The 12,315-nt window shown below is 45.3% G+C and overlaps 1 protein-coding gene across 2 annotated transcripts in view; it reads right to left on the bottom strand.

Annotated features, from left to right (window-relative positions):
- The window catches only part of CACNA1A (calcium voltage-gated channel subunit alpha1 A), a 255,770-nt gene that overhangs the window by 97,036 nt on the left and 146,419 nt on the right, over positions 1 to 12,315 (bottom strand). The window contains exons 9-15 of one of the 2 annotated variants that reach the window (XM_036755983.1): positions 9,584 to 9,640; positions 8,465 to 8,554; positions 5,045 to 5,254; positions 1,671 to 1,783; positions 1,180 to 1,292; positions 776 to 907; positions 420 to 492 (exon numbers count right to left, since the gene is read on the bottom strand). In XM_036755983.1, the coding sequence (XP_036611878.1) occupies positions 420 to 492; positions 776 to 907; positions 1,180 to 1,292; positions 1,671 to 1,783; positions 5,045 to 5,254; positions 8,465 to 8,554; positions 9,584 to 9,640 (788 nt within the window). Of the gene's footprint in view, positions 1 to 419; positions 493 to 775; positions 908 to 1,179; positions 1,293 to 1,670; positions 1,784 to 5,044; positions 5,255 to 8,464; positions 8,563 to 9,583; positions 9,641 to 12,315 lie in introns of both variants that reach the window. The other variant, XM_036755973.1, reaches the window with a different exon arrangement.

The following is a 12,315-nucleotide window of genomic DNA, read 5'->3' as shown; positions in this document are numbered from 1 at the left end:
TTAAGAAGGTAAGAATTATGGCTCAGGCCAGTGACAGGGAGGGGAGAGAATAAGGAAAAGGGAAAGGAGAGGGGAAAGGTAGAAAAGGAGAGAAAGAATGAAGGCAAGAAATGGGAAGAAAAAGGAGAGGGTGAGGGAAAATTGAAGGTGGGGATGGGGAAAAGAAAGAGGAAGGAGGAGAGGAGGGGAGAGGGAGGTGCTGAGGTTGAGATCCAGGAGAGGAGAGGAGATGAAAAGAGGGGGAGGGGAAGGGGAAGGAGAGGAAGAGGAGGTTTAATCTCTGGTCAGTTCTCTGAAGTGCCTTCCAGTCTCTTAGCTATCCTCACAATGTGACTAAAAAGCCAACTCTGCAATTACAGTAATAAACAGGCTTCTAGACTTAATCAAGGTGGGCTGAGGGGGCAAGGCAGAAGCCATACCTGAAATACTGTCATTATGGCTGCTGGAAAAGTGTCAAAATTGGTAGGAGGCGTTCCATCATCAAAATTGAACCTGTGCGAGACAGAAACCTACATTGTTTCCATGCCCCAAAGTCCCCTAAGGCTTTTCCCAACAATTTGCCCCACAGGGGCAATGACCTGTAGCAATGACACCAGGAGCCCAGGAGGAAATTTTTTCAAAATGGCCCAAATGGGTGAGGGAGGTGGGGTCGGGGAAGGGTGGCAATTCTGCTCCGATGGGACCTGATGGAACAGAGACAATTATGGGGCTTTGGAAAAGGGCAGAGTTGAGCCGGTGCTGCAAGGAGGTGGATGTCAGGATGCCGAGCACTTACTGGCCTCCAAAGAGCTGCATTCCCAAAAGGGCAAACACAACGATGAAAAGGAAGAGAAGGAATAACAAGCTGATGATGGATTTCATGGAGTTCAGGAGAGACACAACCAGGTTCCTGAGAGAAGCCCAGTATCTACCAACAGAAGACACAGTTACTGATGGGTACTCCCAAGCCAGGCCACTCAGGAAGGAGGACGACGGGAGAATGCCTAGGATACCAACACCCCGAGCCCAGCTGAAAACTTCAGTGGCCATCCAGACCCCTCTTCCACTCTTAACCCCCATGTCTGGTCATGACTGGTTCCTGGCAAGTGTCTGGAGAGAGGCCAAGGGGGCAGGCCCACCCTCCTTTCCTCCCATCTCCCACTTGGGATGTCAGGGGAGTAGAGAACAGAGAGGACTTACTTTGTGACTTTGAAAATACGCAGTAACCTGAGAGCTCGTAGCACACTGATCCCAAAGGATGTTCCAGGTTTCACCACAGCCCAGATCACCTCAAAAATGCTCCCGATGATAACCTGGAACAAAAAGCAGCTGGTTGGATACCCAGTGACAGTGGTTCCTCTATTACCCGGCCCCCCCCCCCCACCTCCGCCACCGCCATTTTCCTATGGTGGAAATGCTGCTTAGCAACTTCCTACTGTGACCCCTGACTACAGTGTCACTGAAAGACCTTCATCTTCTGTGGCACCAGCAAGGTCTGGAACAATGGATAGCCTCTTCATTTCTGCTTCACTTCCCTATTGCCAACTTAAAAGTTATACTCTGAACCTTGGAGGGTTGGTTTCTTGCTACCCTCTGGGGAGGTGGAGAAATTGCTACTGGAATTTTCTCCCAGCCTCCATCTCCTACTTCTACAGCTAGTTCTAGGCAAGGCTGATCTCTCCAGAACTTACCCCACAGTCAAAGCAGTTGAAGGAGGAGTGGAAGTAAGGCCTTGTCCCAAGCCCATACATTTTTATAAACATTTCGGACATAAAGAGTCCTAAGAAAATGAATTCTGCATAGTCTGGAAGTGAGAGAGAAGGAAAACAGAAAAAAGCATTAGCCTTTGGGGTCTCCATGTAGCTATTCCTCTGGAAGGATCCTAAGGACACTTTTACCCTCAGTCCTAATCTTGAACGTGGTGCTTCATAGACTTCTGGCCTGGCTGGTGACTCATTATGTAAATGTCATGTTTTCCTGGGCCTCAGTTTTCCCTCTAGGAAAGGGGAAGAATAATTTCTAATGTCTCCAATCATCAAATACAGTCTTAGGGGGAGGGAAAACGAGCAAATCTCATGAAAAGGTCTAGTTGGTATTCTGATCTAGGTCTTGAGGACTTTCTATAGCTTGTGGTTTTACCCTGAAGACTCTGGTTCTTGCCTGGTCCAATGAGAAAGGTGTGGGAACCAATGGTATTACAGTGATAACTTCTTTTTAAAATAACACTCATATTGGGAACAGAGATATTACTCGACCCAAAGTGAAGCTGAATGAAGCAAGAGTTAGCTGGTCCTCTCGTGGGAAAAAAAATATTCTAGCTTCTCCACTTTCTCTCCCAAAGCTGAAAATCTGTATAAGGGGGTTACAGGAATCCATCATACAACCCAAAATCCAACACAGGGGACTTGGGGATAGATAACCTGATCTTTTGGATTTTTGGCTCTAGCTTTAGTATGATTATAATATACGACAAGGTTACTTGTCATCTCCCCCTTAGAATGCAAATGTTTGCAAGTGAGGGTTGTTTTATCTTTGTACTTGTATCCCCTATGTGCCTAGCATAAAACAGATGCTTAATAAATACCTGTTGATTAAAAACCATGTAAAAATCCAAATGAGATTTTTTTTTTCCAAATGAGATTTTAAAAATATTTACAGATAGGAACTCAGAATGAATGAATGAATGAAAAAAACATTTATGAAGCACTTAATATGTGACCAGCATTGTGCTAAGTCTGGGGGTACAATCACAAAAGCAGACGGTTCCTGCCCTCGAGGAGCTTACAATCTAACAGGGAAAGTTACACACATAGAGGACTAGTGGCTGAGAAATGGTATTTTGGTCCAGAAAGTTTTAGGGATGGTGAGTTGAGGTCCTAGTTGGACACATGCAATTCAGGAAAAAAGGCTGAATTGATTCAATCAGGATTCATAGGCGATAGAACTGGAAGGGGGAGGGGAGGTTGAGTGGGAAGAAAAACCATAGATGTGTAGCCCCAGTAAGGAGCTGTATAGGAGGCTGTAGAAGAGCGGGTGCGAGGGGAAGAAGCAAAGCATGGTGGGACTCTGATCCCTTTGTGCCATGGACAAGGGAAGCAAGGTAAATGACTTGCCCAGAGTTGATGGCAGCCCTGGGCAGGGCTCTTTCTCTTGTACCCCAGGTCCATCTCCAGGCCTCTCCAAACCAGGACAAACAAAACCATTGCCTCAGGGAGAATAACACAGGAGCATTCTCCTAACTCAGAAATTAGAGGCAGGACATAAAGAATCCTCATTCCTGAGGAGCCTTCAGGGAGGCTGAATGTAATTACTTAAGTTGGAACTGGGTCAGGGCCCTCTTCTTTCTGAGCTTCCGGTACCAAGTCAATCAGGAACAGTGAAATTACAGGGGATGGGCAGGGGTTGTGGTTTAGCTAAGAGACACCCTTTCCATTAACTCTGGTTGTTCCTTTCCAAGTTAGCCCGGGTCCGAAAGGCAGATCTTACAAACCTAGAACCTACCAGTCTACACTCATTTTAGCCAGGCTTGGAAGGGAAGCGAAGGGAGAAGAGGAGCTTCAAGATAAAAACTCAAGGAGACTCCTTAGAAACCAAAGTCAATAATCCCCTTCCTAGTCCGGAGCCTTGATCTGATTTCTTCTCCTGGTGGTGGGGGTGGGGGTGGGGGTGGGGGTCGGTGGGATGGGATTAACTTTCTTTTTTCTCCATATCTCTTACTCTGGTTTGGATTTCAAGTGCTTATGGATTGCCTGAAGCTCTTTAGAGGTTTCCCCACCTTTAACATCTTTCGTTTTCTTGAACATGCCTGGGTTCCTCTCTCTGCTAGTCCTGGCATAGAGTGGCCCATATGCTCTCTATCTTTATTCACTGAGAAGGGCAACATTCCCGGACTGCGCATACAGCCTGAGCATCCTGGGCCTAACTCAGGACCCTGCAGGGCATAGACCAGGGGCTCTGCAGGGAGGACTTTCCCAGACTAAGCCCAAGTGATTGAAATTCAAAAGGGAAAGAAAAGGGAAACTAAAAATTGAATAAGGAATTCAAAGGAAGAAGAGAAAGGCAGAGATATTCTACAGATTGGCTGACAACTGGCTGAAGAAATACTAAAAATACAGGTCATCTCTCTCCCCGCTCTTTTTCTCTTCTGTATCATCACCCAGCCTCCCACTTTAGAATACTGGATGACACCTAGAACTAGAGAACTCAACCTTAGAGGCATCTAGTTCAACCTTTCTGATTTTGAATCGGAATCCAGGTCTTATTTCACTATGTTGGGGGGGGAAATGGGAAGTGGAAGTGGTTAGAGATCTTCCCAGGCTGACACACACACACACAAAAACAAAACAAAACAGGGCAGCAGAGACAGAGGGAAGAAGGAAGTCCAGTGGTGCTGGGCTTCAGCACGTATCACCATCGCTTCTAAACAATATTGTTACTAGTCAGAGGAGGAGAGGTGGCAGTGAGAGTGATGACAGTAACTGCAGAAAAAACTAAAGGAATAGACATAATCAATAAACAAGCACTAAGGAAGTGCCTACTATGTGCCAAGTACACACACACACACACACACACACACACACACACACACACGAGAATGAACAGTGGTATAGTAATAATAGATAATGTTTATATAGCTCAATGAGGTTTGCAAAGCACTTTAAAAATATCTCATTTAGGGGTAGCTAGTTGGCACAATGGATAGAGGATTGGCCCTGGAGATGGGAGGATCTGAGTTCAAATTTGACCTCTGACATTTAGTAACTGTGTGACCCTGGCCAAGTCACTTAACCCCAATTGCCTCCTTCCATTTGATCCTCATAGCAACCCTAGAGAGTAGGTGCTATTATGGACTCCATTTTACAGATGAGGAAACTGAGGCAGACACTCTATCCATTGCACCATCTAGATGCCTAGCTGTGAAAAACAACATGGAGAATGATCCACTCATGAAGAAGCCAAGGCAGGAAGGAGTGAGGGACTTTAAAGACAAAGAAGAGGAATGCATATGGGTGGAAGGAAAGGAATTTTAGGAGAAAGAGGAGAAGAGACAAGAAGAGCCACTCACAGAGGAAGTCAGATAGCCAATCTGGCTGGTCGTAGTGAACTATAGCAACACACAGCGTGTTGAGTGCTACCAGACTGAGAACTGTCCAGTAGAAGGCCTGAGTTTTGACCATGCGGCGGATATAGAAGCGCATTCTCCTCTCCTTTTTATGAAAAAAAGTCGAGTTCTCCAGCTTGGCACTTTTAATACTGGCTCGGGCGAAGGGAGAACCTGCCAAGGGGAGAAAGGAACATGTCAGGCTAGTCTCAGCAGGCCCTTCCTGCAGAGGAAACCAATCCATAACTCAGCCCAGGGCCAGGCCAGGGGCCAGAGAGTCAATTAGCCTCACCAGTAAACCCACCAGCCTCAGGGAATATGAATGCACCCCGCCCCCCAGCCTCTCCACACTGCAGCTGGGACTCTTACAGGAAGGAGGCTTCCCCGATATTAACAGCATAAAAAACAAACAATTGTATCTTATAATGTCAACGATACCTTGCATTTATCTGTCTCCTGAGGCTATTTGCTTACCTGCTTAGGTGGGGACTGAGTCTGACTCTCTGCCTCCCCCCACAAACTATAGAGGCTGTTGTTCCAGACAGCTGCTTGGGATGGGCTGTTGGGGGGGGGGGCAGGGAAGGGGGCTGATGAGAGAGGCATCACCCCAACTCTGGCCAGTGGCTAAGGGCATACAGTGAGTGAGGGCAAAAGGTAATCCTGCATATAGGATTCTAGGTAAGTTTTCAGGAGCATGGATGGGATATCTGGATATAGATATGGATGGCCCAAGAAGGAGGGACCTCAGTTTGACAGACCTCTGTTTGACTTTGGAAACAATACCATCCGCCTAGCTGCTACAACGCAGTGAATGCTCTGAGAGCAAGCAGCTATGATCAACATGCATATTTATTTTACTAAAGCTCTGAATCAAGGATCTGGTCTTTTGCAAAGATGCTCAAGTCCTTTGCTGAGTAGTCTAAGGGCAAAGGACCACCAACAGAAAGAAACAACGATGCTACAAAGAAGGGCTCTGTAAAAAAAAAAATTAAGACAAAACGATTTCAGAGATTCTAATTTCATCTCCGGGCCCTATACGGGGACACTAATTTCTAAAGCTATGTAAGTTAAGCCAGCCCAAAGACTCTGAGAAACAACTGAAGCAGGGCTTGATGAGGTCAGGTCCAGTGGGAGATGATAAAGTTGGGAGCTCTTTAAAAAGAACTAGAATTCAGAGATGGAGACTGGAGAACTGAGAGCCAGATGCCTCATCTGACCTCACAAAGGAGGGTGAAAAGAAGAGGAGGATTCCTGCCCCCAATCTTTTTTTTTAGCCTTGAACTGCCTTTTGAGCTCCAGATCTTTATCTCCAATTGCCCTCTGACATCTAATTTGTCCCAAACCAAATTTATGTCCCCTCTGCCTCCAAACAAACTCTTCTTGGTCTAGACTTTCCTATTTTTTCTCAACATTTATTCATTCAAGAAAAATTCATTAGGTGCCTACTATGTGTCAGGCGGTGTACTAATTACTTACATTTATATGGTGTTTCATAATGCTCATCTATGTATAACAGGGCTGTCCAACCTTAGGTTTTAATTGACACAATAGACAATATGTTTTGATTTGCCATTTTAGTGAGAGCTCTGCCGTAGTTTGGCTGTGTTTACTAAAGCATTTATGTAAATTTCTATGCTTGTAGGCGGGCCCTATCTGGCACTTTGGACAGCCCTGATGTATAATACATACAGTACACACACACAGTCTGATTTATCATCACAACCCTTTGAGATGAGCAAGGCAAGTATTATGCCCATTTTACAGAGGAAGAAATTGAGGGTCAGAGAATTTAGGTGATTTGCCTGAGTTCATACAATGAGTAAACAGAAGAGGTTGCGCTGGAACCCAGGTCTTCTGACACCTCATCCAATGATCTTTCCTCTACCCCGTAGTGTTCCTCCTCTTGTTAGTAGTATTATCATTCTCCCAGTCATCCAGGATCCCTTGTTCCCTCATGGTCAATGTGATCAAGTCTGCAATGTCTCTCCTCTTCCCTTTAGCTCTGACTGTCCCAGAGGAACTCTTGGGGGTTGAAGAAACTATTGAACTGGAATGAAACTGGGAGTTGGGCGGGGGTGGGGGCAGAGCTTTATGGAGAGTATATCAATAAGTCGATTGGGTGAAGGAAGTTCATTTGTGTGCTTTTAGGATGGTCTAAGTGTTTGGGTGCTATAAATGGGGATCACCAGGCGCTATAAATGGGAGCTACCAGGCTCTATAAATGGGGATCACCAGGCGCTATAAATGGGAGCTACCAGGCTCTATAAATGGGAGTCACCAGGCACTATGAACGGGGATCACCAGGTGCTATAAATGGAAGTCACCAGCCTCTATAAATGAGGATCACCAGGCACTATGAACAGGAATCACCAGAGGCTAGCTGCTGCCTTTATTTGTATATATTCTATCTCCCTGACTAGATTTGCTGTTATCACCTCCCTGATTCACGTATCTTTGTATCATCCACAGCACCTGGTCCAGAATATGTACCTGGCCAACATTTGTTGACTAAACCTATTCATGTGACTATATTACTGATTAAGGAAACTGCCTGTGGAGGTATCATCAGTCTTAATCTTTCAGCTGTATTTTGCCGAAGAACTTCCAGTCCCAGCTCTCCTTTCTCTCTCTCTATGTCTCCCTGAGTACTCCTCTTCCTCCTTCCCTATCCCAGGTTTCACAGAATCACAGCACCTCAGAGTTGGAAGGGACTCCAGAGGTCCCCAAGATTAACCCAAACCTGAATGGGAATTTCTTCTATATACTTTGCTAAGTCAATCATCCCTTAGTGAGGAAAAATCAACTACCTCCCAAGGCAGCCTATTCCAATTTTTTTTTAAACTCTGAAAGTTAAAAACATTTTAAACTATTAGAAATTTCTTCCTTACATGGAGCTGAAACCTACATCTTTGTGATGCCTAGTTCTGACTTCTGGGGCCAAGAAAAATACATTTAATCCTTCTTCCACATGATAGCCCTTCTAATACTTGAAGATGGTTATTGTGGCCCTCCTACATCTTGTACTGCCCAAGGACATCAACCTTGGTTCACCTAGAATACTGTAGTATGGTCTGGTTTCCCCTCTTTAGAATGGCTTCCCTCCTCTGGAAAGACTGCCGTTTGTCAATATCCTTTCTAAAACGTGGCGTCTCCAACTGATAGATACAGTTCAGAAGGTCTATTCCCTCCCTTGCTCTGGACCTTGTACTTCTTCAAATACAGCCTAAGAGCTTTTTTAATATCAGGGACACAAAGAATGAAAAACTTAAACCACTTGTTTCTTGAGAGGCTGGTGAAAGGAAAAGGTACTATGAGGAAGAGAGCTGGATTCTCCTGAACCCTCCATTCTCCTAATCATGCCTCTGGTGAGAGAGAAAAACTCACCCACTGAGGCCATGTCAGCCAGCTGATCCTCGGCTTCTTCAGGGTTGAGCAGGTCTGTCTTGCTTTTCTTTATGGTGGCTCTCCGCAGAGCTCCAACAATAGGAACATGGCAAGAGAAAAAGACATTACTCTTGTTGTCCCAGCCTTGGCACTCTGGGGATATTCTTAGAAATTGTTCTTCATGAACTTTGAGGTTGGGTGAACAGGGAGCTTTCTTAGGGAAATGGCTTCTTCCCTGTTCCCTCTAGAACTTTGGCTGGGAAGCCAAAGAAAGAGTCAGGGATACCCACCTAAGCATTTGGGCCCAGCCCCAGAAATGAGTTACAGAATTACAGATACTCTCAGTTGAAAGGGACCCCAGGGACAAGCTCGATTAGTCCCTGCCTGAATACAACTTCCTTATAAAACCCCTGACAGCCTCCTTTGCTCGAAGACCATTGGTAATGGGGAACTCACTACCTCCAAGGCAGCCCATGCCATTTTTCTAAGTTCCAACCAATAGGAAGCTTTTCCTTATATTGAGCTGAAATTTGCCTTCTGGATGCTTCTCAATTCCTTCTGGGGCCCAGTTGCACAATTCAAACTTGGGGAAGTTTAATATGGCAACAAACAATCTTTGGAGAGAGCCATTTAGGCTGCCGCATGAGTTGCTTTAATTTTCATTTGCCAATAGCATATTCTATGAACACTTCTTTGTAACTGACTGATACAGAGCCCTTGCTCTTGACTCTACCTCTTAGGTAACAGAATCTCCAATTAAAAGAAGCTTTGTGGTCAATTCTATTCTGAATAAGAAGGTCCCAAGTAAGAAACTTGATTGGGTGGAGTTTCCCACAGTACAACTCAAAGTGAACAGGTTGCACAGAGTCAGAGCCAGAATTCTGTATTTACAATGCTGCGCCATTTGTCTATCACAAATCAGCCTTAGGAGGTAGGTTCGCATCCTTCTCCATCCCCACAAGCTAAGTCTTGTGATTATTAGATTATTCTAGGCACAACTCCCTGAGCATCTCCTACAATGGCCCTTGGCCAGGAGTGGCCTACCTTGGAAGCCCCCACCTCCCAGTGTTTCCCTAGCATGTCCTCTATCACATATCACGTCAAACTCAGAGGAGTTACCATCAAAGGGGTGTCTCTGCTCGCCGTCTGTTTCATCTTCTGCTAGTATCACTTCTTCTGAGGGAAAAGAAGAGCAAATTAACCTCCTGCAGTCAGACAGATGGAACTTCCCCCTCGCAGGGCCAGGACCCACGCTTGGCCTGGAATCACATCCCAGATGGCCTGGGAAGGTTTCAGACCAAGTCAGAGTGGGTTCTCTTGGGGAAAAAAGTCTCCAGGGAATAAATGCTGTTGCCCTGGAATAAGAACTGAGGGACTTCCACAGAGACCTCTTTTGGCTTTTGAAAGAATGACACAAAGGACTTTTTTTTTTCCAACATGAGTTAGTCTCCAGAGTTCTTTTGCAATGGGAATAAAAGTCTGACCAGCGAAAGCATGACCAGTTGATTCCCATAGTCGAATCAAGTCAACAAGCATTTACTAAGTGTTTACTAAATGCCAGGCACTGTGCTAAGCACTAAGGATGCAAAGAATGGCAAAAAAAAAAAAAAACAACAAAAACCCCATAGTCCCTCAAAGAGCTTGGAGACTAAAGAAGAAGACAACATGCAAACAGCTGCGTACAAATAAGCTCTATACAGGATAAACTAGAGATAATCTTAGAGGTGAGGCAAGAGCTTTAAGGGGGATCAGGAAAGGCTTCTTGCAGAAGGTGGATTTTAGGTAGGACTTGAAAGAAGTCATGGAAACCAGGAAATGGAGATGAGAACGCAGGGCCTTGCAGGTATGGGAGATAGTGAGCGAAAATGCCTGGAGTTAGGAGACGGAGCATATTGTGTGAACAGTAGGGAAGCCAATGTCACTAGATGGTGAGGGGGGTAAGGCGTAAGAAGACTGGAAAGGCAGGAAGGGGCCAGGCTATAAAGGGCTCAGAAAGCCAAACAGACGATTTTATATTTCATCTTTTATATTTATTCGATGGGCAATCACTGGACTTTGTGAGTGTGTGTGTGTGTGTGTGTGTGTGTGTGTGATGGTCAGATCTGCACTTCAGGAAGATCATTTTGACAGCTGGGTAAATGACGGAATGGAGGGAACAAAGACCTGAGGCAGACAGACCCACCAGCAGGCTACTGCAATGATCCAGATGTCAGGAGATGACGGCTTGTACTAAGGTGGTGGCAGAGTTGAAAGAGTGAAAGGGGCCTATCCAAGAGATGTTTAGAAGATAGAATTAATAGGACTCGGCAATAGATGATAATAATAATAAAATGACAATAGCTGATATTTACATAGCACGTACTATGTGCCATGCACTATGCTAGGCATTTTACAACTACTCTCTCATTTGGATACGGTGACCGAGAGTACAGGGTCAAAGATGATACCTGCATTGTGACCTGGATGGCTGGGAGGATGATGGTGCTTTTGGCAGTAATAGGGAAGTTTGGGTGGGGGTGGGGGGGAGGTTTAGAGGAAAAGATAGCGAGGTCAGTTTTGGACATGTTGAGTTTAAAATGTCTACAGGGCATCTAGTTTGCGATATTTACCAGGCAGTTGAGATTCGAAAGTGGGGGTTAGCAGAGAAGTTGGTGCTGAATAAATAGATCTGAGTATCATTAGCAAGGAGAAGATAACTGAATCTGATGGATCTGATGAGATCACAAAGCCAAATATAGAGGATCATAGAGGGAGACGAGGGCCCATGACAGAGCCTTGGGTGATACCCAGTGGTGGGATTCAGCTGGTTCACATCGGTTCACCTAATTTTAGGTTTAGTTTCATGAACTGGTTGTTAGTGAGGGCAGGGCTTGTGCCCACCACACCAGTGGCATGGTGGTGCCTTGGCTCGGAACTGGTTATTAATTCATGTGAATCCCACCATTGGCGATACCCATAGTGGGATTGGCCTAGATGAAGATCTAGCAAAAAAGACTGAGGAGTGGGTTACAAGTAGGAGGAGAACCAGGAGAGAAGCAGTGTTGTGAAGACCTGGAAAGAAGGGAGTATCCAGAGTGTCAAAGGCTGCAGAAAGGTCAAGAAGGGTGAAGATCAAGGAAAGGTCATTAGATATGGCAGATTAAAAGATCATTGGTAACACTGGGGAGAGCATATTTCAGTTGAATGATGAAGTCAGAAGTCAGACTGCAGAGAGCAAGAGGAAAAGAAATAGCAGCATCTGTTGTAGATGACTTTCTCCAAGAGTTTAGCCATGTAAGAGAGGAGAGATAAAGGGCAACAGCTAGCAGGGATGGACGGACCAAGTGAAGCTTGTTTTGTTTTGTTTTTTTAAATGATGAGGGAAACATGGGTGTGTTTGTAGGCAGCAGGGAAACAGCCAGTACACAGGAAGAGACTGAAGGTTAGTCAAAGCGGAGATGATAGAGGGGGTGGCCTATTGGAGAAGAGGAGATGGAATGGGATGATTTGTGCATGTAGAAGGGTTAGCCTTGGCTAGAAGGGTCACCTCTTCATGTAAGAGGGGGTGAAGGAGGAGACAGTGCGAGAAGACACTTGAGTATTGCAAGATGAGGAGGAGGAGGGAAAATGAAGCTCTAGGCAAATGGCCTCATTTTTTTTTAGTGAATTATGGGGTAAAGTTCTCTGTTAAGTGGGTTGGAGGGGAGGTAGCACCATGGGAAGTTTGAGGAGAGATGACAAGGTTGGAAAATCTGCCGTGGTGAGTGGGACAGTGAATAGATTCGGGAGATATAAAAGAATTGCCTTGAAACAGCGAGGGCCCAGTTGAGATTATGTAACATTAAGGTGTAGTGGATTCAGTCAATATGGTT

The sequence above is a fragment of the Trichosurus vulpecula genome, chromosome 1 (assembly GCF_011100635.1).
Source record: "Trichosurus vulpecula isolate mTriVul1 chromosome 1, mTriVul1.pri, whole genome shotgun sequence".
Taxonomy (NCBI): Eukaryota; Metazoa; Chordata; class Mammalia; order Diprotodontia; family Phalangeridae; genus Trichosurus; species Trichosurus vulpecula.
Note: the sequence above shows the minus strand (reverse complement) of the source record. Positions and strands in the feature narration are given on the sequence as shown.